Source organism: Dipodomys ordii, unplaced genomic scaffold (assembly GCF_000151885.1).
Source record: "Dipodomys ordii isolate 6190 unplaced genomic scaffold, Dord_2.0 Scaffold12, whole genome shotgun sequence".
In the NCBI taxonomy this organism is placed as follows: domain Eukaryota; kingdom Metazoa; phylum Chordata; class Mammalia; order Rodentia; family Heteromyidae; genus Dipodomys; species Dipodomys ordii.
This window is the reverse complement of record NW_012267228.1, coordinates 4,848,832-4,875,080: the sequence shown is the minus strand read 5'-3', so window position 1 is coordinate 4,875,080 and position 26,249 is coordinate 4,848,832. Positions and strand designations below refer to the sequence as shown.

Genomic DNA, 26,249 nt, shown 5'->3' with positions numbered 1-26,249 from the left:
CACTATTTAGTCACATCTGCTATACTATTGCATATGTATTCGTGTGTGTGTGTGTGTGTGCATACGTGTGCTGATATGGGACTTGAACTCAGGGCTTTGTATGCTTACTTGGATTTTTCGTTCACGGCCAGCACTTTACCACTTGAGCCACAGCTCCCCTTGTAGGTTTTGACTGACTGGCTAGTTAGAAATAAGAGTTTAACAGATTTGGCTGCCTAGCTTGCCTTGTCTGCAGATCTGTTTCCTGAGCACGAGCCACCAATGCTTATAGTCTTTGTTGGTGGTGCTGGTGGAGCTTGAACTCTGGGCTTGAGCCCTGTCCCTGAGCATTTTCACTCAAGGCAGGCGCTCTACCACCTAGATCCACATCACCACTTCTGGTTTTCTGGTGGTTCATAGGAGATAAGAGTCTCATGGGGACTTTCCTGCCTGGGCTGGCTTCAAACCACAGTCCTCAGATCTCAGCCTCCTGAGTAGCTAAGGTTTCTGCACTCAGGCGAGCATTTGTATTCTTAAAGAACTGCTAGATCGTATAAACTACAAATGCAGGGGAATGATTTTTTGTCAGCATGATCTCTCGAAACCAACTAATAAAAAGACTGCCATGCTCTTACAAATCCATAAATGCAAAATTGAGTTTCCTAAATTTAGTGGCCCTCCATGCATAGGTGTTTAACACGTTAGTAACTGTAAAAGTGCCAATGGATGTGGCACTTAGCCTTGTAAAAATGACCTAAAGGGGCTGGCAGAGTGGCTGCCAGGAGGGTTGTGCCTGGAACTGGGGTAAGTGCTTGTTGGCAGGGGTCACAAGGGTGAGCGTGCTCATACTTTTGCTGTTCACTGGTACCTTGTTTCGGGTGGGTGTAGCCTACTGTGTGAACTAGTGTTTCAGGGAGGGGGGGAGGAAAATCACACATGTGCAAACATGAACTTGATGTGATACTCCAGTTGCTTTCTAATGAGTAGATCTTGGGCTGTTTTTTGCAAAGCAAGCACAGGGCAGTAACCACTATACTCTTCTAAGCAGACCAAGATGAGTGGTAGTTGAGTTAAAGCCTTGGGAAAGAGAGCTGTCTCAACCTGGAAGATGGGCCTATCCCCTGGTTGTCAAGTATAAGCTAAGTGTCAGAGGTACAGCAGGTGAGCAAAGGAAAGGTTACTAGGGGTCAACACACAGGGAAGTATGCAATTCATGCATTGTAAATGATGTAATAGTTGAATATTTAACTTCCCTATACATGTATTCCTGTTGTTGCCACTCTTGTTTTGTTGGTCATGAGGCTGGAACTCAGAGCCTAGACATTGCCCCTGAGCTCTTTTGTTCAAGGTTAGCACTCTACTCTTTGAGACACAGCTCCACTCCAGGATTTATGGTGGTTAATTTCTCATCAATTTTCCTGCCTGGGCTTCCTTGAACTGAATTCCTCAGATCTCAGCCTCCTAAGTAGCTAGGATTACAGGCATGAACCACTGGTGCCTGGCTCATACATATTATTTTAAATTATCATAAATTACACTTGTAGGATACAACCTGCTTTGAACTAGGTCTACCCCATGTACAGGTAACACTGTGAGAATGGACATGACATGGCCTCTCATACTTTTGTTGTGGTAAAGAAAACTTCAAGTCTAGAATTCACTATTATGAACTGCAGGCACTGTGTTGTAAACATGAGCGCTGATCCTCTCCTCCTGCCAGGAGAATGACATTCGTGATGACAAGGAACATGCCAGTTTCCCTCATCTTCCTGTGTCCAGCCCTAGCCAGTACCCAGCCCTGTCCAAGTAGAAAATGTCTGTCACACACAGCAGATGTGGAAAAGACAACTGAGTGGATTGGACTCATGGTTATCAGTTGTCTCCTATAGTAATGGGGACACAGAACTGTGTCCCAATTGAATTAATTGCATTTTATAGCCAATGCTACAGCTAGCCATTCACTAGCATACATATCTTGTCGTGCATTTATGTAAGACATTACTATGGATGACATTAGGAATAATAATGATGAAGCTATGTGGATAAATCCCCACATCTGAAATTGGGGTTTTCCTAATTATTCCAGACATATGTCTATTCGTCTTATTATCTAACCTTTTTAAAAAAAAATTCTTACAGTAAAGGTAGCATACAGAGGGGTTACAGTTACATAAGTCAGGTAATGAGTCCATTTCCTTCTGAGCAGTGTCACCCTTCCATTTGCTCTCTCCCTCCCACCCCCTCCCCACATTTTCAAGATAGTGCCTAGTGAGTATCACTGCTTAATTTGTTCACCCTTTGTCCCACCATTTCTGTGCTCCCCCCCTGACCCTCCCTACCACAGATTAACTTACTTGCAAGACAAACAGAACAGAAATAAAAAAAAACAGCCACAAAGGAAAACAAAACAAAGCAACAAAAATCTGGTTTCCATTTCTTGGAGTTCATGTTGATAAATACAGTTTTACATGATCATACGCACGCAGCTGTTGAGCCTTTGTGATCCTCTCCTAAGAATATCCTCCTTGGGTCTCACTGTGTGACTGTCTAGAGTCCTGTATAGTTTATCATGTCCAAGTGTATTTTTTTGTCTTTTACCATCCAATGTGTTTACTTGTAGATTTATAGGCATATTCTAGATTCAACAAGTGAGGGAAACTATGCAACCTATGTTTTGGGGAGTCTGGCTTACTTCACTTAATATAGTTCTTTTCTAAGTCTTCCCATTTCCTTGCACATGGTACAATATTATTCTTTCTGATGGAAACATAGAATTTATTTCTAATCTTCTATAAATTTTATAGTCTTTCTTTTGGTCTTTTATTTTTTCAAACAGCAGTGAAAATGCTCTGATCTCCTAGGTTTAACAACAATTAACATGTCTTTAAAGATCTCAAAATGGTCTTCAATTAAACTGATTTTAAAACTTCCACCAAAGAGTTCCTAACTTTCTCTGATGCTCCTGACAGAGAAAGTAGTATGTGTCTAAAAATCATATGTTAACTACAATTTCATCCATTCCTGCAGAGCAAAGGGAAAAAAACAACTTTATTCCAAACTCTGTTTCTTAAACTGACCCTGGTGGCTCATGTCTGTTATCACAGCTACTCAGGAGACTGAGATCTGAGAATCACAGTTCAACGCCAGCCCAGAGAGGGAAGTCTGTGAGACTCTTATCTCCAATTAACCACCAGAAAACTGGAAGTAGAAATGTGGCTCAAAGTGGTAGAGCAGTAGCCTTGAGCAAAAAAGCTTAGGGACAGTGCCCAGGACCTGAGTTCAAGCCCCACAACTAACCAAAATACTACTACTACTACTACTACTACTACTACTACTACTAATAATAATAATAGAAAAAATTACATTTCCCGTGCTAGTATATTTCTGTATGCCCACATAAGGACTGTGATATAGATAGACTGTGATATAGATAAGCAATACATATAAAATAGTTTTTAAAAAACAAACTATTTGTTTAATAGTTTAAAATACATAAAGGTGTCACAGAAGAGCCCTTATTCTGATATCTGACATTAAACAACCTAACCTGACAGAATATACAGATGAGAGCCAACATTTCATGACTACTGATTTCCTATGTACTGCTAAACTCATTCCACCTGAATCTGGTCTCACCAAATTAAGCTAGGAATATTTTTCTTTCCTCATTTTTACAGATGAGGAATGGAAAGATAGAGAGAAGAATTATAGCCATGGCTTTCACACACAAGAGTCTGAGAAAATTGTTGGAGAAAATCTGCATAAACCTTTGCTTGTTTAACTACCAATTTGATACCTAAATGTGGGTGTGAGAAAGCTTGGAACACTGCAGAAGAAGTAAATGGAAATTACCGTGAAACCATAATTTTGATGGCAAGATAAAGGTTTAGTTATCAAAACAGTGGAAATTCCAAGGCCATCTGTGCTCCTGACACAGGCCTGAGCCTCTACTGGGCCAAAATGGCAGCGGGGGTGAGGGGGTGGGGGGGCGGGGGGAATGTTATTTTCTCCATTGCAATTGAGTTCAATCCAGTACCCACCAGCCCTGGACAGAGGTGCTTAATCACAGTAAAACTATATTCACCCCTACACTTCCATAAAAGGGACCAATAATGATCCTCAACTTGTTAATATTTCTCAACTAATAATAAGGAAGATAAAATGGTATGAAATACCCAAGATTAATCAGGATAATTCATCATCATCCAATGACCAACAAGGAAAATAAAATCCACACTGACACTGAATATCAGTATGCTGGGATTTTCCTTAAACTATCCTATCAATAATAGGTGGAGGAAAGCTCAAGATGTAAAGATGAGATCTCCCCTGCCCCCACCCCCACACACATACACATGCAAGGCCCAGGAGTCGGCAACCTAGCCCCTCCTAGGACTTAGCTGGGTAAGAACCTGTGGAGCTATATTTGTGGAATCGCTAACCCGAATCTTCTTATCTTTGTACTTATTTAGTGTCTATGTACCCTCAGTTTTTCTTTTTGTAGTTCTAAGGTTGGAACCTGGAGTCATGTGCATCCTAGGCAAACCCTCTATCTCTGAGCTACATCTCTATCCTTCCACCGTACTTCCTAAGAAATACCTGAACAGCACTAATTACATCCTAGACCCAATCCAAAGCACTGTACAAATACTAACATAGTTGATCATCAAGGTAAAAGTACAAGGAAAGGGCTAAAACTCACCCATATTATAGACAAGAAAGCTATGGAGAAGTAGTCTGCTCTGTGTCACAAAACTGATAAATGGTGACTGAGCTTGGAGAGACTAGCTCAAGGCTCTTCCTTCTCAGTACCTATTATTGAATAGTTGCTAGGCAAAGAGGATCCCAGAAGTAGGGATAGAGAATGGAAATAGTGATTAACAGTGATCTTGATTATTGTCTACATCTAAATTGTTAGCAACTACTCAAGTGGACAAAATACCAATCTTCTTAGTCTTTTGTCAGAAAATAACTATTAAGCACTCTACAAACATCACAGTGTTGAAAGATTTCAGTTGTAATGTGGTCTCTGATCAGAAAAAGGATATATGAACATACACATACAAATACATGTAAGTTCATGTATACATCAAATTTATGTGCAAGTTATAGACAAACCCTGTGAATGGCATCCTCAATGACAATGTTTGCCTGTGAGCAGAGAAATGGAAACAAAGCCTATGTTCCTTTGTGTTTGTTTACATCCCTTACTTTCATGGACTGGCTGAACTTGGCCTTGTGCAATCCTGGTGATTAGGATGACAGCTATGGCCATGAGGCTATATCTGGCAAGAGTATAGGCCTGCCAAGTCGAATGACACAAACATCTAAAGATATTCTACTAGGAAGAAGTGAGCTTCAAAAAACAAATCTAATTAAAATCCCAACGGATCATTAATTCAATCTTGCTCTGTCTTTGTACTTTACATTCATTCTCTATTATAGAGTCAGCTGCTGACAGCTACTTTTAACCACTCACAGACATACAAATTCAAATGAATGTTTCCTTCCAGATGACATGGTTAGATCTCTCTTGGTTTCACAGAGACCATGATTTCCAGGTAGTCAATCGATCTGATGTAAAGTCTTGTATGTATAAAGAGAGACTGACCACTGAAGCAGAGGTAGGTAAAAGGCGTCAAGCAAGTGATTCATTTAGTCATAGCTCTACCATTTGCCTGCTCTACAGACAAGCTAGAATCTTCAGGGATAGGTTCCACGAAGGCAGAATGTAGGGCCTTAGTGGGAGACAAACATCCAAACAATGTTTAGTTGGGAAAGCAGACATCAAGGAATTGGGAAATAATGGACAAATTTGTGTGAAGTAGTTGTCTAGCCCAGACTGTGTGGATTCAATTAGGAATGGAGATTTTATCCCCAGTTCATAGCTGTCAAATACTTGAGTCAAATCCACTGTGAAAGAGCATAAAAGGCAGGGATATCCAGGCATTTCATTGAATCTAGCTTTTTGAAACCATGCAAAAACCACAATGACATCTCATTACTTGAAGTGTTCGAGGTTATAGTAAGGTATATCATGAACACAACTGGACCAAGGTGAATGTCTGGGACTTTCCTTTTATTGAATGCACAGTTTGCCACACCCTTTTGCTACCATCTTGTCAAATGCACAACCATGACTAAACTCATTAGGCAGCAAATGAGCAGTTCATCTATTGCTTTCTTGAAGAAGTAAAAGGAAACAAAAGTAGCTATGGAGCCCTCATCCAATGTACAAATACAACGATGCCAGACTGAGGTCTTCTTATTCTACTAGCAACTTACCAGTGTCTAGATAGTAAAAAGCCAGGATCACATTAGATGATGACCCCTTGCCTTTGGCATTGGGTTGAGCAGACTTTGGCAACAAGCCCAAACTTTTCAGAGAAAAGACACTCACACTCTAGTACAGTGAAGATACATACAAGAAGACACAAACAATATGAACATAAATCTTGTTTCCAATAAGGTTCTAGAATCTCTACAGAGCCTTGTTTGTAGGTGACATTAAAAACTAAATAATCACACGATACTCCGATGACAGATTGTCTGATCCTCATGTCTCCACAGTCAGCTCTCGTTTTCATGACAAGGACTTGCAGTGTGACTCACGGTCAGCCCCGAGCTTCCATCCAGGAGACCTCTCCAAGACAAGCATGCACAGGGGTGTGGCCAGTGGCTTCCCTCAGTTAGCAGATGCAAACGCTCTCAAATAATTGTGCCGCCCTATGTCCCCCATTTTATCAGAGGATCTTCCGAGGTTGCTTTTTTTTTTCTCTCATAGCCGTAATCATTCATGACATCGCTTTAAGTGTTGGGACTCCCTCTGCAGTCATTTTATTTGTAATAGTGCCTTGTGTGTTGTGTCTCCTAGCTCTACATACAAACTACCACGCTTACAATCTCCATGAACCTAAGTGCGTCAGTGGCGCTGGGAATGCTGTACATGCCGAAAGTGTACATCATCATTTTCCATCCTGAACTCAATGTCCAGAAGCGGAAGCGAAGTTTCAAGGCGGTAGTCACAGCGGCTACCATGTCATCTCGGCTGTCACACAAACCCAGTGACAGACCCAACGGCGAGGCAAAGACAGAGCTCTGTGAAAACGTAGACCCAAACAGTAAGTACAGCTCCTTTCCTTTCACTTTTCCATCCTGCGGCAGAAATGTCTAGAAAACTTCTAGAAAGTTCAGTGAGCGTTGCCTCTAAGTTTTGGCTTATAGACTGACTGGGTTGCCCTGGTGATTGTTAAGCTTTATCCTTCTAAGATTAACTCATTCCTGCTACTATTGGTTAAAAGCTTTTAGATGCTCTGCTTCAGAAATGTGAAGCCTTTCCCTGCTCTTATTGATGGGATCTTCCAGAAGACATAAGCTCCTTTCTCACATCCTTCCTGCTAGAGAAATAACTTCCTGTTAGGACAACATCCATACCTAATGAACTATACCACCAAAAATGAAATTAGAATATTTTAAGAACTTTGGAAGCATGACTTCTTTTCACTGGTACATGCACATGGACACAATTTTGATTAAGAGAGTCTTTTAGAAACAAAAAAGTACATAAAATATCTGAATGAAGTTGTTAAACTTCCATCCATGTACACAGCCCCAGACACTACCAGGATAATTCCATCACTGCATAGGGAAAATACCTGCCACATCAATGAAGAAGAAGAGATTTGATGCATGGAAGACAGGGATCTGAAGTGTTAGATACTAGAACCAAAACACCTACTAGTCTTTATTCAGGCCTGAAAATGGCCCAAAGTAAGAGGGGGTCGGGGACATCATCTTTTTGTTAGTAACGTAATACCAGCTCAGGGGTTGAATGCACAGAATTCTTTATTGCTAGTTGACTAACAGTCAGTCCCACAAATGATTTTCACATGAAAAGACTAGTTCTAAGATTTGCTTTCCAGAAATAGCTTGGTCAGTGCCATGAAGAATGAGAACTCCTAGTGCTCCTCAGGATAATTTCTGTTTCTAAGATAGAAGGGATTCGGGGTTGTCCATTAAGCCACTTCCAGCATACCTGAAGGTCAGTCTCAATTAGGAACTGATCTTATTGTAGCCAAAGTCTTACGACTAAGCTAGAAGTCCGAGAAGCCAGTGGGTGTGACCTAACAAACACTGAGCCGTGGTCTTCTATATCATGACGTATTTTCCCAGTAAGTAAAGTGGAATGATTAGATCCATGGAGGGTTTCACTTTGACTTCTCAGAAGAAGAAATTAAGGGACCAGGCTGAAAGAAAGGATGAATGAAATGGCTGGTGGCTTTGCAATACCCCTCCCACAACAGGTCCACCAGAGAGAAAAGGCAAGCCCCATAAACATTCATGGTGCTGTAGGGGGAGACATCACTGAATTCAGACCCAATCACTTTTATCAGCAGCTCTCAGAGTCACTGAGGTTTTCTATAATTCAGTATCATTACGTATACAGAAATACTATTATCTGTGTCATAAGTGGGTTATCGAATGTCGTCAATCATATCTAAATTAAGTGCCAAGTGCTTGCATTCCTAAGCATGCCAAAAAGCTTTGCTTAGATGCATTGTATGCATAAACTGCTTTGTTGGCTGGCTTCTCCTTTGCACAGCTACTTAAAGATAATAAAAATAAGAAATGCATTTCAATGAGATTAAATAGATATGACAGTCCAGTTAGAAACAAACTAAACACCATACAGTAAATGAAATCGAGTCACCTAAAGCAATCTTGCTATGATCATATATGGACACAAATTTATAACTTTACTTACGTGATAAATATTCCTGTCTGTCAATGTCTCTGTAGCTTATAATTATAGGCACTCATGTCAAATTTGCATTTCATGAAACCTTATTCCTATAGCTATTCCAGTAGCAGTACTGTATTTTTATCTGTACACAAACACACAGATTTGATACAATACCATCCCAAATCAATAGCTACAAAATATACTTGCAGGTCAACATGTATGTGTTAAATATCATACATCAGAATTTTGAATCGGGACAATTCATTCAGTGTAACACTGCATAATAATTCTCTGGCTTTCATACTGTATTTTTTTTTTTACTGTTGCTGACTTTTCACTGATTAATCCTTGGGTTGAAGGTTTTTTGGGGGGAATGACAGTAATGTCTAGAATGCTAATACCAACAGTAGTTTTAACACTAGAATTGATACCTTTAAAATAGGTATTTTAGAAGGCCTTGTATGGAAGATCTCAGTTTTCCTCATGAAAGGTCTATAGAATGGGCATTCTTATTCCTTTCCATGACACGGGCTGTCACACATCTACTCAGGAGAGGAAGTTGAATTTCTCAGGTCTAACTCCTACCTCCTACATCTTATTTGTTCCTCTTGGCTCTTCTCCAACATGAGTTTATCAAACTCCCGATATACAAATGACTTGAGCTCCCTCTCTTGGTAACACAGCTGGTATACAGACATGTAATGCTGATGATGCTTGCGGGGATGGGGGGTTCTTCAGATGAATGTGCTGGATGATGCATTATTGCTTTGTTGCGTTATCTGTAGACAAGGAGTAACCTGAACTTAAAGAAGGCTGCTCAGGTAGAGGTCTCACCTTAAAAACTAAAAAAAAAAATTTTAAGGCTGCTGTCTGTTCTATTTACAACAATGATTCCATTGGGAACTCTCATTGGTGTCTTTGCTTGAATAAGTTATGTTGGGTGGTGATTATTCTTGTGTCTACATACACCTAAGATGGACATTCCAGAAAACAAAGATATCCAAGAGAGCCTTTGCCTCACAAGGAAGCTGAAAGATGTTATAACTTTCTTTCGGGTCTTCCGGTATTATATAGACACTTCCATAAAAGTTGATGAAAACGTTGACTACGTATTGGCTAGGCCACAGGAGGAGATTCATGTACCTCCAAACATTGGTGTTTCTGATGATCTACCTCTGAAAGTTCCCCAAAAACCAATCCAAAGACCTCACCTTCCCCACAGATGACCAACAACAGCTCTTTCTGCAGTAACAGTGGTATTCTAAATCTGTGCTGCCCAGTGAGTGGCATCAGTAGAGCTCAGTAGCTCTTGATCATTTGAAATAGAGGGTGTAAGTCACATTAAGGCATTTAAGTTTACAGTCTGCTCATGGCTTGTAGGCTTACTGTATTGGACAGCACAACTCTAGAAGTACATTCTGGTGCACCAGTGCAGAAAGTGTGATGTCATAGATAACTGTTGCATTTGGAAACCCAGGCCCCACCAAGGCACAAATAGTAGTGAAAAGTTCAATGAGTGACAAGAATAGAGTATTTTTGTGCTAGGAAAGATTGGCATGATACTCTGTCAAATACCAAATCATCTCCAACATCTGCACTTTGGTAATGGAGACAATGAACTATTTTCTGAATTAAAGCTCTCCAGTGAAAACCAACCAGAAACACAGAATTTAATAAGGAATTAAATAAAGAATGTATCTCTTTGATGGGGAAAGTTTCTGAGGGGATAGCACCAAGAAGAAAGTCAAACTTACAATAGCACGAGCTAGAGTAAATAAAGGAACCAAAATATCTGTATCCATTGTTGCTCTATACACTCAGTCTGGATGTATTTCAGTCATCAGTGTTTTCATCCTTAACAGCTCTGCTCCATCCCTGCAGTTCGCCATCCAGTGCCTGCATGCTTCCACTCACCCCCCTCCACACTGCAAGTCCATGTCTTCCTAAAGGTGAACTTGCTTGTTGGCTTAAGATGGGTAGACACAGAAACTGCCCCAGCACTGCCTTAACTTTTCCTCTAGGAGTCAAATTTTCCTTTTAGCTCGCTTCTTCAGTTAAAATGCTGTTGTTTGACAGAAAAAAAAATACTTGTTTATATGAGACATACCATCTTGTCAAAATGTGAATGTTAACCTGTGCAACTGCTGATCTATTACATATCCAACCGTAGGACGGTTTTGGCTGGCCTCTACATCCAGATTGAAAACCAGCAAGCTCAGAGAGCTAAGGAGGGATGTAGCTCAACCACTTCTATCAGCAGCAGAGTTCTGCCGCTAGGGATTCAGACGAGACTGATTCATTTGCATACATTTAGATCTAACCAAAGGGCTCCCTCCTCCATTCCCTTTCTTAAAAGACCTGCTGGTGTCTTCACCTGTCCCTTGAATTTGATATCTTTCCCTATACTTGCTACTGATGATTTGGAAGATGGTAATCTTAGAGCTGTGGGATAAAGAGGAGCATGTGGTTTGCATGGACCATAGCTTACTGGTGACGTAGAATGGAATGGGTGAACAACTTCTGCTGTCATCCCCACACAGACTGCCCACAACAGAGATGTTCTGTGATTTGCCCTCTCCTCTCTTGCTTTCCTTGCTTGAGGATGGCGTATGTGAAGATGAGAGGTCTTAACTACCTTTGTTCTGAGATAGCATCCATCTGAGCCAGTGTCCCCCAGCTAGTTCATATAAGTACCTCAATGCAAATGCCTGATAGGGGTACAGAGATGTGTAGTCAATCCTAGCTGGAGATAACTGGGTGGTATGTAGCTCTTTTTTTTTTTTGATATGGGGATGTATGAATGACAAATGATCTTGGGATGGAGGTTAGACAGATTCTATATGAAAGCTGATAAACGTATTGTTTATCATTGTTTTTACATAAAGCTGGTAAGCATATTATATGGCAAGTATATGACAAGTACCAGAGGATGACTAACACGGTAAAACACATGTCTTCAAAGCATAGCACAAGTCTATGAGTTCAAATCCCACCCTTAGATCCATCTCTATATAGATGTATATGTGTGTACTTCTCAGATATACAATTTTAAATATAAGTATGCTAATATTTTAAATCTAAGTATGTATTCTGCTATTGCTTTTTACTATCATTTTAGCATCAATTATGAGGAAAATATCTAAAATCATGCACTCTTTTCAAAGCAATTAGAAAATTCTGAAACATGTCAATACAAGGGGGCGTTTGATCAAAGCACACAAACAAAAGAAGCACCAGACTACTGGCAAATGGATGTGAGCACCAAACCATGCACAGCGGATATTGCCTAGAAAACTCTGGCACATCCTCCTGCGCTGTGTGACTTTGTTCTATAGTGCTTGCTTTGTTTTGTTTTGCTTTGCTTTGCTTCTTCATTTGTATGGATCCTCAGCATTCTCGACATTACACTCCTTGTGTCATTGTGGATCAACCAGGCAGGTGGGTCAGCATCATGAATGAGACTGAGCCAAAAGAGATGGCAACAAGAAGGAAATCATGTCCTACCCAGATAGACCAGTTATTGGGAACTGATTGCTCAGCTGCTCCAATTCAAGTAAGAAAAGCCCAGCTGCCTTAGCCACAAAAAATACACATCAACACTCCCATGTTCAGAGGTACCTGAATTGTGATCAACTGGTCTACCTCAGCTTATTGCTCTCTCCTTCTGCCCCAAAGTGTGGGCCTAACATCTAAGGTCTCTATCGCAGCCTCTTCTCCAAAAAAGTAAGCTAGTAATAATAATTTTTTAAAGAATATTGTGTGCACAGCTATTTTATACATTCCTATATATTTACTTTTCCTATAGACTGTATACCACCAGTAAGAAAGAGTGTACAAAAGTCTGTTACTTGGTATACTCTCCCACCAACAGTATAGCTTTTGACTGCTTTCCAAAGGTAAGAAAAAAAATCTCATTTCTATTTATTTATGTGGTCTTGTCTACACTAAGAATTGGATATGTTTCCATGAGAACTGTGCATGATGACCTAAAAGTTTGTCTGGATGAAGAAATGTGTTTGGAAAGATGATGTGTTTGATAACTCAGTGACAGCAGCTGAATACCAGTTACATACTCAGTTTATTTTCTGAAAAGCAGGTTTATGGATGTAAACGCAATGGTTTTCTCAGAACTAACCAATAATTGTGAGAATGGGTGGTAGTTTAAAGCTACTAGTGGTGAGAAATTATGTTTAAGTGCATGTTTTCTGGCATTTGGGAATGCTTACAGGGAAAGATGGAAGATGTTTTACAAACTTAGTAAAATGTGTGCAGTGGTTTATTTTTACTAGCTGCATTAAAACAAATGTACCCACGTACAGAAATGTAACCATTCGAAACATACAAATGGTTAGCTCTATCGTGTTTAGCCTAAGATTGTCTCGATTCCTTCTATTTTTGTTTTTAAGTTCATTTGTTTTTTGTAGCAACGAAAATATAAAAATATTTCCAGGCTGAGCTTCACAGTATTCAAAAATGATCTGTGGATCACATTTCTGCTTTTAAGGAACTAAACACAACTTCAGTCATCTCTCAGGAATGAAGGAGGGGGGTCAAAGAAAGACTCGAAAGATGTAAAGATGAGTTTTAACATTAGACAAATAGAGCAATTACCAATAAATACCCAGGGTATTCAAACTGATATCTTCAAGAAAATGATGGATTAAGTTCTGGATAAACTGGCAAATCAAGTATGAGTAGATGTGCCATTTATGCTTACATAGTACTTTGGGATCGCATTAGCAAATACATTCTCTGAGAGAACAAAGTAGTTGTATTATTGTTCTTGGAATCTCCCCCATTTTAGCCTAAGCAGTATTGTAACACAGAGCAAGATAAGCCCAGCTGGTGTCAGAACCTTCCAACTGGGGGAAAATGGAGTGAATGGTAAAATAGGTGGTGGCTTTGAATTCTAAAGATTCCTTTTGGTTTCTTCTTTAATCTCCTTTTTGTGTTTATAAAATACATGTATCTCTAGAGAGCATAATAGGAGAGGTCACATTATGGGAGAGGAATCATGGCTTAATAATATAGATTGGTCTTTATCTTCTTTATGATGATATCTAAGGAATTTTATCCAATCACTACCATGTTTCCCCCTCATACCCTGTCTTTGTTTCGGGAATGCTATTCTGAATACAAATAACGTCTCAGTCTTTTATTCCCCAGAGCAAAATTCATTTTACATAGTAAGACAGGACAAGAGTACTTTCATAGAGTAATTACATTTCCTGTTGATTTTAGATGGGTGCCAACCACTCAGTCTTTAATTTCAGATGTATTGTTCACATAGTTATTTCCTTTTTCCAGATCAACATGATCTGTCCTAGTTTTTAAATAGGGCATTCTTTTCTATGGTGAATATGTAACTGTATTCCAGTGAGATTTCAAGGTTCTTATTTTTTTTCAGTAGAAGTGCTTGTCAAAACACTGCAGCTCATCATTTTAATAGTCCTTCTACAGAAGACTGCCTAAGAATAAATGAGAAGGAATTTTCCCTGGGTGAAAAAAATTGGATAGATTTAATCTCAATCTATTAAAAATTCCCTTTAGTTCCAGTCTCAATTGATACCTTTTGGTTTAAAAAGAGTAAGAAGAAAAAAGTAAAATATTTTAAGTCAACCTTTCAGTTGAAAATACTTTTAGGAATATGGTATTTAGAAATAAACAACTTTTTTACTATGATTGTCTCACTTCAAGGATTTTGATTACAGAGATGCACAGAGAGTAAGCTGAGCAGTCATGTTCTTCAAGAGGGAAAATATTGCTTAATAATGTGCACTGTTTATTTCCCTTTGCTGTACGGATATCATATTATTTTAAGCCAGTCATTATTCTACTTCCATCTTCATTGTCATGATAGTATTCTACATACAAATGATGTTTTTTTTGTGTGTTTTTTTTGTCGGTCGTGGGGCTTGAACTCTGGGCCTGGGTGCTGTCCCTCAGCTCTTCAGCTCAAGGTGAGCACTCTACCACTTGAGCTACAGCACCACTTCCAGTTTTCTGGTGGTTTATTGGAGATAGGAGTCTCACGGTCTCTCCTGCCCGGGCTGGCTTTGAACCGCGATCCTCAGATCTCAGCCTCCTGAGTAGCTAGGATTACAGGCGTGAGCCACCAGTGCCGGGCTACAAATAATGTTTTTGTTTAGGCTGCTTTCCTGATCAATTCAAACATAGTGGTACAAATTAGTGATAAACATTTTATAGAGCTTTAAAAACAATTAAGAATGGAAAGTGATTAAAATTATGTTAATTCAAAGAATGTGTGACCATTTTTTGTTTCAAATTAACCATGACACAGCTCCAGTTGGGAAAACAACTGGACTGGTTTACTGTTCTGTGTCTGAAGCCATGTTTGTGTGTTACCTTTCCCTGGAGATAAAATAGGAAAAACAGTAGCACGGCTTTGAGCGTGAACTTGGTACTTTATGCTGTTAACTCTTCGCTTGAAAATCGAAGGAAGGTTATTCAACTTCAGACAGATCACAATTCAAACGTATTTGGAAAATGAGTTCTGCATAATGTTTGAAAGTTCTTATCTGTGATAAAGAATATAAGCCTGACATGATCAACATTTATACTGCCTACATCTTTTATGTTTGTAGATCTTATAACTCTATGAAGTATTATTCTAACATCATTTATTTTGAAATGTACTTTAAAAAACGTATTTTCAGCCAACATTATTATGAGATCAGAAAGTAGGTTGTTTGTTTAGGGGGTAAGATCTCACCATGATAGGGAGATAGCATCATTAAAAACTTTAATTAGCCTTGAGAATATAGATATATAGTCATCTGAGACATGTTTTTATAGAGTTTTGTTCTTCTGAACAAGGGTACAGATTGATATTATTGGCATCTCACTAATTTAAGAAAAAGTATTATAAAAATCAATTATCTCTTGTTTCTTGTCACTAATATGATGGGATTATTTAGTGTTTGTAATGCTTTAGAACTTGGCACAAAGCAATTTATTATATCATGTTGAGGGTCTATCTTTAGCATGCAGTGTAGTATCTCTGTTCTAGCTGAACCCCACCTCAGTTAAAAATCCACTATGAAACACGGCCAGTACAGACATCATTGCAAAGACTAAGAGCTATCTGACCTTTGATATCAAATCATCCTGGAAATAAATGGAGTTATAAATCTTCTTGGCATATTTTTCTCTGCCCAGGAACTCTGTGAAACACCAACATTTCTTCTATCAGGGTTAATATCTCAGCACATGCTCAAAACCCAGTTAGTGTTTACTACCCATATCTCCACTGGAGGAAAGGGTTGAACACATACTGTTTCTTTTCCTGCTAATCCTTAGCATAGACAGAGACAATGTTGACATTTACATTTAAGCACCATCTTAGCCTACCTGGTCAAGATTTATGAACCGTCAGAGTACTGTTAAATTGGGTCAATCAAACACGTATTTCCTGAGCACCTCTTCTCTGAGCCAGCAGGGAAAACAGAAGTTGAAAAGACCCTCAGGGAGATCATATCTCATGGGTGATTCAAAGGAAAGCAATTATAATTCAGGATGTTGGGGAACCATTGATAGGTGGCACATGTTTGGGGACAGATACTTGTGGAGAAAGCATCAGTCATGATATTGTGGGCTGGTCCTGAAGAAGGCAGGATTCCAGGCAGCTATGCAAGGAAATGCACTTAAGAAAGACACAGAGAACCTGAGACACAAATGGATGTGGCAGCAGTTCTGGGGTCTCTGTCCATTCCCAGGACTCTAGTGGTTCTATGAGGCAGATACTATCATCGAATAACCCCTAGGAGGCAGGTAGACTGAGAGGGAAGGAAACACACCTCTTTTGTCTGTGTTTCATGAAAGGGTCTGGCAGATCCTGTGCTCTCAGTATTTGTAAAGTGAGTAACTATTTATTGGTAATAAGAAAATATTTCATCTACAACCTCAGGCAGGTGGCAGTGGGTTCTTCTAGACCGAATGTCCAAGGTCAAAGAGCTTGAACTAGAAAGGTAATGACCTCACCCCAATGTCACAGCGTTCTAAAACATATCATCGTTTGCATGTCTGATGTCTAAAATGGACACTTATGCTACAACTGCATTCATGTAATTAGCATCTCGTACACACCAAACTCACGTATAAAACCAATCAAGTTGTACTTGCCCCCTTTTGTAAAATCTACATATTCCTTCTCTTTCAGAGGTCACATGAACTTGAGAGTTTCCTTCAAAGATGGATAATTTGCTTTAAGTGATTTCAGATTTTAATTTGATGAACACATAAGTCTCTGTGTCGGTTGTCTGATTACTCTGGGTTTTTCTTTTTACAGCCAGCCATTTAGGACAGATTTTGATCTTGTAGGCACCAAATACCATTTGGATTTAAAAATAAATGTGTGTGTGTGTGTGTGTGTGTGTGTGTGTGTCCTAAACCAAGTTCAGTTAATCTCTGAACTCTTTCCCCCTCAATTACTGTGAATGAGCTTCTTCCCCAATTTTTAAATGATGACAACTTGTTTCTGCCTACTGAAGACTTATCTCAACTTCACAGATTAAAAAAAAATTGTCTTTTTGCCTGTACATTGGAGCTTGGATACATTTTAAATTAGCTTTCTCTAGGAATCAAAGGTAATCATTATTTCTCTTTATGATCTACAAGAATATTCTCATTATTTATTTTTCTTTTCAAGTTGAATGTTGATTTTGAATTCCCTCTCTTCTATCTGCCCTCTTTCAGAGTAGCTAGTGAAGACCTTCGTTTTTCCCTGGGACAACTATAGAGCTATCTTCTAATCATGTTTATGCTGAGCTAGCCCCAACATTAAGAAGAACAAGGGGAGAGTCAGCATCCCCATTTACAGTAAGTGCTAAGTATTGGATGTACTTCCTACACTCTGGTCAAGAATCAGGAAAACTGGATTAGGATTCTAACCAATGGCTCAGGTGCTTGGGTTACCAAAAGTTCCACTCACTTCATGGATGTGTGTGATCTTGGATAAGTCATAATGTGTACCATCCCGTTTCCTTTTTCATGAGATGAAAATAGCTTCTCTCTCTCTCTCTCTCTCTCTCTCTCTCTCTCTCTCTATATATATATATATATATATATATATATATATATATATAAACACACACATATATGCTTAAATGAGAAGGTACACAATATGTAGGTAGCACTGTCATTCCCTGCTCATTTCCACGTCTTATTTTAGTTTTCCATCTCCTGTATTGTTTCTTTTTTAAATTTTGGTTCCCTCTTTACTTCTTTTACCTTTTTCTTGTTAGTATAGCAACATATTCTGACTGTGATAAACCCTCAGAGTTGGGAGAGATGACATCTGGATTGTCAGTGAATCCAGGCAACTTTTCTCTGGGCACCAAAAAACTCTGTTTTTTGGAATGGGTCATGGTGGTCTTTGGATGAGTCACTAATAGTTTCTGGGCTTGGTGAAAATGACAGGGAGAAAGCTATCAGTCACTCAGTAAGGCTGCTATGAGACATATAGACCCAAACACCTGATATATGATCCTCTCCATGTGATTGACTCCGACAGGCAACTTCCAGCCAGTGGACAAGCTGAAGAGCATTTTCAGTACAAATAATAGTGCTGGGGATATGTCTTGAGTGGTAGAATAATGACAGAGTGGAACAGAATCCTTTTATCTCTCTGCTTGTAAAAAACACATTTGATTTCCTTTTGAGACCAGCACACAGCAAAATCAGGAAACAAAACCTCTCAGGGGTCTTCATGGGTAATAAGAAATTTGGTATTTACCAAAATATATATATCAAAGATGGAACTAGAGTAGTGTTGTACAGAATAATATTAATTATGATGCTGATAATAGTTCAACCTTGTTGTCTCTATGTTGCTGTAGATAAGTCTTCTTGTCCTCATTTGATACAGAAAGAAACAGAGGCTTACATCCACAGAGAAATACCTACCAATGATAGGTAGAGTAGACATGTTGTCCTGTGGGTAGAATACACAATAAGCCATTCTAAAATGGAATGGAATAAAATGGAATGGAGTAAGACCACAGGTTTCCATCCTACATCATTGATTTACTTAGCATTTCCTGTTCTCATCAGTTGATTTTAAAGGCTCTCCATTTCCAAAAAATGAGATAGGCCCTCTAGGATTTCAAGGAAAAAATCATTATCTGGCTGCAGAGCAGCTATAAAATGATATGTGCCTTTTTCACCCCAAATGATCAGACCACTTGATGTAGCTTCATTTCCCTTGAGTAGTTTTGGTGGTCTGAACAATGTAAGATTCCTTCCTGTTTCAAAAAACACCATCAGTCAGATGTGGACATACTGAAGTCTTGCCAATTGGCTGAAGTCCACCGACAGACACACAGGGCGGTCAGCTGGCCACATCTTCACCTGCAGACTCCTGTGTCTGAGTCAGTTAAGTCTGACATGGAAACACAAACCATGAACACTCAAGACAATTTTCTAGCATTAAAAAAAAATAGTACTTCCACTTAGCACTCAAGCTTGAAATCCTAGCTATAAGGAAGGGAAGAGATGAGGGAATCATAGTTTGACAGCAGCCAGGGCAGAAAAGGCAGTTTTTGAGATTTCATCTCAGCCAATAAGTAGGCATGGTGGCATGAACCTGGTATCTCAGCTACGGAAGCAGCACACTAGGAGGATTATAGTACAAGCTGGTTGAGAAAATACAGCAAGATCCTTCCTCAAAAATAACATGCAAAATGAGACTAGAAACATGGCTCAAGTAGTAGAGTACCTGCCCAGCAAGCATAAGGCCCTGAGTTCAATTCCCAAGTGTAGGCAAAAGAAAGGGATGTCCTTACAGTGCAAATGTGCAAAAATAATGTTCACACAGCTTCAGCACCTGGTTCATTCTGTCTGTACTATGTCCATAGCAACTTCTGATAAAAACAGCTGGCCACCAGAGTCATGATCAACAGTGTTCTTGAAGATCTGAGTAAGCCAGCCTCCCGGGGCTCATATAGTTAGAAATGTTCTAGTTTGAGTCTAGGAACCTCATTTCTCTTGTCTTCCTTTTTTTGGTCACATTTGCAAATTTCATTTGCATTTTATTTCTCTGTAGTTTACTAAAATCCAGACTGAGACTGGAGCTGTTGTTTCTCTTTAGGTCCAAAGTGCAATTGGCAAATAGTCCATTATCCAAGGCAAGTATCTGTTTATAGCCTTCTCATTATCTTATGAAAGCTTTGGTGCCAGGCCTATCAGTGAAATTTAATGGCCTAGCTGGTATGAGCTCTGTCCAGGAGGATCCCAATAAGATGCCACATGTACCTGCACCATTCCAGAATAATCAGATAAATCACACTACAAGAGTATGGAGACTGACTGTTGTTTAAGAGCTGTAACTTAGGAGACAAATATGGAGATTTATCATCACTCATTGTGCTCCAACACTGGATTCTCAGTATATTTGGGCAAAAGAATAGACTATAGCTTCATTAAGATTTCCTAACTCAGTCTCACAGGAAAAGAATGTAAGACAAGAGATTAGCACAGGAGACTGTTATGTAGGCCAAACAGCTCTTCTCAGAAGATCATCTCTCAGTCTCCTCACCTGCCACATACATCATATAGGGTAAGAGGTAAGCAATGGCAGATCACTTGAAACTACATTGGGCATGCCTATATGGGAATGTTAGCAGTTAGTGTTGGTAGTGTGTTACCTGGAATTAACTGGAATGTTCTGTTTCTATTATAGGAGAAAATCTGGAGATTCCAATATGACCTTCTTCTTTCTGGTCTCTTGTATGCCTTTTCTTGCTGTACCCTACACAATAAAGTTTGGGAGAATCAAGCGGTTCATCTGTACCTGATTTTTTTTTGTCTGGGAAAAACCTGCAAGATTTTCAGATTGAAATATCAATACATCTTCTGTCTTGTCTTCAATCTATTTAGTATTGATTCTTTTGTGAGCCATAGTGCCTCACCACGCTATCAAATAAGCTATGTGGGAAATCACATTTAAGCACACTTAGTTTCCATTTAATTTCATAACACAGCACATATTTCCCAACTTTAGGCATAAACTCATTCAGTGGGAACACTGTGGTGGGCGACGTTTATATTACATTAGCACTTTCCGTGTGTGACTCTGACATTTAAGGAAATACCAAGGATTGATGTGAAAAACTTTTATTTGGGTCTGAAAATTTGGCAAGGAGAAAGGTCCTAAAGTGTATCCAGTGTTTATATTGGCATTACTTGCGCCATTTGTTTGCCTTACCTGGTACTCATCGGACAGTCACCTGCATTCAGGGGTCATTCCCAGCATTTGTGAGGCTTACCAGGGTCGCAGGGACCTCTTCCCCTCCCACCAAACCTGCCTCATCAGGCACATAGGGCCAATGCAGTGGCGAGCTCGCTCACGGAAACGCGTGTTACAGGATACTGGAAGGACACGTGTTGGGAAAGCATTGCGGTTATGGCAGAGGCAGTGTCTACCACATCCCCAGGAAGTCATCTCTAGCTATCTGCTAGCACAGAGAGGTCTTCTCACAGCCTGATGAAGCTGGTTGCTGGACCCTGTGACTGGTGGGGCTACCACAGCCCTGTTGTGTAAAGCTGGGTTTCCATGACAACACCCAATAAGAAACTACATCAATATGTCTCCCCGTCTCCCTCAGCAGTCAGTGGGCCACTGTGCTTTCCAAAGTGAGCTGACGGATCTTTATGTGATCATTTCAAGCTACACAGTACAGCAACGCTGTATTTGTTCTGCTCTGATGTCCTTAAGGTTGATGTGTTTAAATCTTCATTGGTACTTCATGTGGTGCATAATCAGGCAGTGAAAATGGCCATGAGGTAGGACATGGGCTTACCCGTTGCTGTTACTAGATTAGCCAGGATTGTATGGAGATTTGGTACTGTGTTCAGAGAGAGACAGAAGATGCTGGGGTCACCAGCCTCACATTCTGGCCTTCTATGTGTGAGTTTCTTATCTCCAACATGGATGTAATGTTAGTAAGTGCTTCATGGGGTTGTTAACGGGGTGGAATGTTAAATGATTTAATCTGCAGACAATGCTGAGTGCAGCACATAATGTCATCATAACTTGTTTGCTGTTGACTCTGCTTCTTATGACTGTCACTCACTGAGTGACACAGTTCACACAATAGCCCCAAGCCATAGGTGCCTCCTTGTACATTATTTAGAATTAAATGAAATCAAGCATTTTCCTCTCCAGATGCAGTAGCCACATTTCAAGTGCTCAGTAAGTATATGTGTTTAGCAGTCCCCATGCTGAAGATCAGAGATAAGAGAACCTCTCCATCAGCCCCTAAAATTCTGTTGGACAGCACCAAGCCATAGACTGGAGAAAGAAGGGTAAGAAATTCTATGACAAACAACCTACCTCTTGTTCTCAGCCATTTCTGTTACATATCAAAATAGTCTACAAGCTTTCCCTTAGAATGTTGAATGTCTATTTCTTCTGTATCATCTAGTAAAATGTGGTGTATATTGTAGCATATGCAGGTGATCAGTACCAGTGCCAACAAAGAATCAAACTGTACTGACCAAGAAACAGTTCTCTCTGTGTGTTTGGAAAATTTCCTGAAATCCTTTCATCAATTATTTTCCATGCTTTGAATTTATTGATCTTATGCTTAAATGTAGTTTGAATACTCAGAAAGGTTGGGTGTTAAATCACCAGCCATATGGCACCAATGTAACTATTTATTTGCCTGGCCCCTGTACAATAACAGAAAAGCCAAGTTAAATATTCCAGGATGTGAACATGGGCCTTCATCCAATATTAAATATTTCCAGATGATTTCCCCTTTGATCGGTCAATTTGAGGATTCAGGTGTTGCCTGAAAAATTGCTTTGTCCATAACGGGCCAAATCGACTTGTCTTACTTTTCCTCTGTCACTTTCTGGCATCATTGTCCAGAAGGTGCCTTGTTACTGTTTGAGAAGGAAGAAAAAAATAGAGACAGGGCAGAAGATGGCTGTCATTTTCAACAAGGGGTACTTACATGTGAGCCATGAACAGTTGGTAATGCTACACTTGAGCTGAAAGAGTCCTGGCTACTGATCATTTCTGTATATTGGGGAAACTTTTGCTGTAAAACTGGCATAGAAGGCTAGGAGCAAGAACAAGAAAAAGATACTTAATTCCAGACCAGTTCTGTCAGATAGATTGAATATATTGCACCTCAGGAGAAATTGTTCCCAGTATCTCAGATGCTCAGTTGACTAAGAAGAACTCAAGGTGTGAAAAGGGCCAGGTGAGGGAGAGAGAAACAAAAAGAACTTTGCCTTTCCAGTTGAACTTGCATCAAAGCCATGAAAAAAGACTGATTATATTGATCACTGACTAAATCTTGCCAATGAGACAATATCAATAGCTGTCCTAAGAGAACAAAGAAGAAAAAAGCCACTCAGCCTTAAGTTACATCATAACCAATGAACTGTTATAATCACTTGTCTTGATATTACATTTTGTAATATCAGTTTCTTGTCTAGTTGCATCGACAGCAGCTTATTTTGTCTTCAGGCATCTCGCTACATTAGCCGGCAGTTTTCCTCATTTACAGAAGTACAAACAGCTCGCAGAGGTTAAGAAAGTCAAACAAGGAATTAGTGACACGAGTAGATGAGAATTCACTCTGACCCCATCATCTCCCCCGGTATCTTCTCATTAAAGAACTGCAATATCTTTGAACTGACAAATTAATTTTTAGCCATGGCAAGAACAAGACACCCTCTATTGAAGAAGACTCAGATTGACAGGACAGCCCCCAAACACTATTTTCTTTTACCCCTAGATGATCTGTGAGCAATCAGGAGGAAACGCGTCACTTTATCTAGGAGAAAGTAGGTAGCTCAAGCCTGAACTGAGAACAAAGGTAGATGGCTATAGGAGGAGAAATGAATGATTACTTCTAGATAGCAGCTTATGCTGTGTATCTCCCCAAGGCCAGAAGATTGGCATGGCCAAAGTTCTCATGGGAGAGAAGAGCATTTCACCTCCTCTGTCCACCTAGCTTTTGTCTTTCTTCACGAATGCAAACATTGCTGCAAGCTAAAAAACAATGCCCAAATTAAAAGCTGAATGGAAAGCTTTTCAGTTTCAAGCAGACGGGCGTGGGGTGCCTCACAAAAGTCGTCATCTCTCATGGATAAAGAAGGAGAAAAGGTTCTTTTGCCCAGCAGCCTCCTTGGCAATGGAGAACTTGGGATCTGATTCCCAACACATCACCATACTTTGTGGAGTGTTAGACACTGCCTATAAAGCTGAGCTCGAGTGAGCTGTGGCTCTGTTTGGTGTTTACATGAAAGGGTGGTGCTTAACCAACCCACTTGCCACGTGCCAAGGACTGAATGTGCATTTTAACTCACTCAGCGGTGTGATCTGACAACATGGGCTCCTTTTACAGGTGAGGGAAGGGGGAGGGGGTCAGAGATGATCACATGGCTGATAAACCAGAGATTTGGAGCGCAAACCCAAACCAGGTGAGTGTAGAGGCCACGCCGTTGGTTTTAATAGACTGCCTCCCAGGAGTAGATAACGAGTATGCTAGGGGTAGCTCCGTTTCTCAACCTAGCCAGACACAGATCCTCCAAGCACTGGTGCTAGTGACATTTCAGACTGGATAGTTCTCTGCTGCAGGAGGCCAGCTTGTGCTCAGAGGCACCAGTGCCCCCCCGCGCCCCTTGATACCAGCAGTACCTCCACTTTGCAGCTGTGAACATGGAAAACGTATCAGAAGTTTGTCCCAAAGTTGATACATGTTTTCTGAACTTTTCTCATGTGGTTTGCAATTAAGAACTAGTGGGGTAGTGTATGATGTGAAGCCTGGACAGAGGCAGAAAAGATACTAGAAATCACCTGTGACTCCCCTCTACTCCCATCCTGAAGACTTTGGGGGAAGCCTCATGCAGAGAGAAAGATGCCAAGGAATGCTTACCAGACGAGGAGCAGAAAAGAGCAGCTGGCAGAATCGGGAAAGAGGCTCACAGAGAAGCAACGCACACCGCTGGATTCTCCCCTCAGGAGCTCCAGACGGGTTGAGGATGTGGCTCAAGTGGTAAAGTGCCTGGCTAGCCAAGGGAAACCCAGAGTTCAAACCCCAGTTCTGTTCTAAAACATAGAATAATACCTTTCTGTGAAGTGAGTTTGAACAGTTATACAAATCAAAAAGAGGCTGTCACTACAAAAAGATTTGCATTTAGTTATATGGCAGAATATTCTCCCTCCCCCCCCCCCCGCCAATTCTCTGGTATGAACCAGTATTTCCAAGCAAGGGTATAAGTACTCAAAGGAGCTCTCTTATGAGCAGGGGAATAACTTGCATTTCATATTTTATTTGTTCTTCAATCAATGTGTCATTTTTTTAAAAAACCAGAATACGGCATGGGATTTTTTTTTAATTTTTAGAGCTTAAAGTTTCATTTGTGTCATGTTCTTTTGTTTGGGGTTTTATTGACTGATGTATTTTTGCCCGTACTGGGGCTTTGATATCAGAATCTTGTGTGTGCTCTGCTCTGCTTGCTCATTTGGCCTTCTACCACCAGAGCCATGCCTCCAACCTGGCTTTTTGCTGGCAAGTTCAAGATGGAATCTAGCAGACCTTTCTGCCCAGGCTTGCTTTTTAACTCTGCTCCTTCAGATCTCAGTCTCCTCTGTGGCTAGGAGTACAGAAATAAGCCAGCAGCACCTGGCTGAATTCAAAGTGCTTATGATTAAAACTGATCTAATTAAGAGCCACTGTTCAGATGGCATTAACCAAATCATGTGACTCCATCTCTGCTTCACACACTTTTCTCTTCACAAAATCTCTACTTTCTCATTTTTGATGCTTTGTTAAAGCTATCTGTGACCTACATATGACGTCACTGAAAGGATTCACAAGACGTCTCAGTCCTCGCAACAAGACTGTAGGGCCATTTGGAATCTGTACAGTTGCAAGCTTTGAACCCACTTTCTTCTTTAAAAGGTGGATTTATCTTAAAAAGAAGAGCTGGAAGGTCTAAGAAAAGCCACCAGACCATCAGGAAACAAGCCAAGAATCTCTGACTAGCCAAGAATTTGAGTTTGAAGTCAGAGATGGCGTCACTCTTGGATGGACATCTTCCCATCCTCCTGCCTCTTCGGTCTCCCTGGGGAATCTGGATACACAGTCATCAGATTCTTCTCCAGTTGGGTGAGACAGAACATCTAGCATATGATCAGATGCATGACCGACCCTCTGACGTTTGTGTCCTTTCCCAGCTAGCATTAAGACATTCTTCAAGATTCTCAAGAAGTTAGCCAGGCACCAGTAGCTCATGCCTGTAATCCTAGATATTCAGGAGGCTGAGATCTGAGGATTGAGGTTCAAAGCCAGCCCAGGCAAGAAAGTCTGTGAGATTCTTTCTTTAAAATATATTTTTATTGTAAAAATAGTGTACAGAGGGGTTACAGTTACACGAGTAAGGTAGAGTCCGTTTCCTATCAAGCATTGTCACCTCCTTTTTTTCCCCTACCATCCCCTTCCTCCCCACTTCCAACTCCTCCCTCCCCACCCCAGTTGTAAAGTTCGTT

General features: G+C 40.2%; 1 protein-coding gene across 2 annotated transcripts in view; it reads left to right on the top strand.

Annotated features, from left to right (window-relative positions):
• Nucleotides 1–26,249, top strand: part of Grm7 (glutamate receptor, metabotropic 7) — a 595,106-nt gene that overhangs the window by 543,740 nt on the left and 25,117 nt on the right. The window contains exons 9-10 of one of the 2 annotated variants that reach the window (XM_013010416.1): nucleotides 6,854–7,100; nucleotides 12,528–12,618. In XM_013010416.1, the coding sequence (XP_012865870.1) occupies nucleotides 6,854–7,100; nucleotides 12,528–12,598 (318 nt within the window). In that variant the 3' untranslated portion in view covers nucleotides 12,599–12,618. The remainder of the gene's footprint in view (nucleotides 1–6,853; nucleotides 7,101–12,527; nucleotides 12,619–26,249) is intronic. The other variant, XM_013010417.1, reaches the window with a different exon arrangement.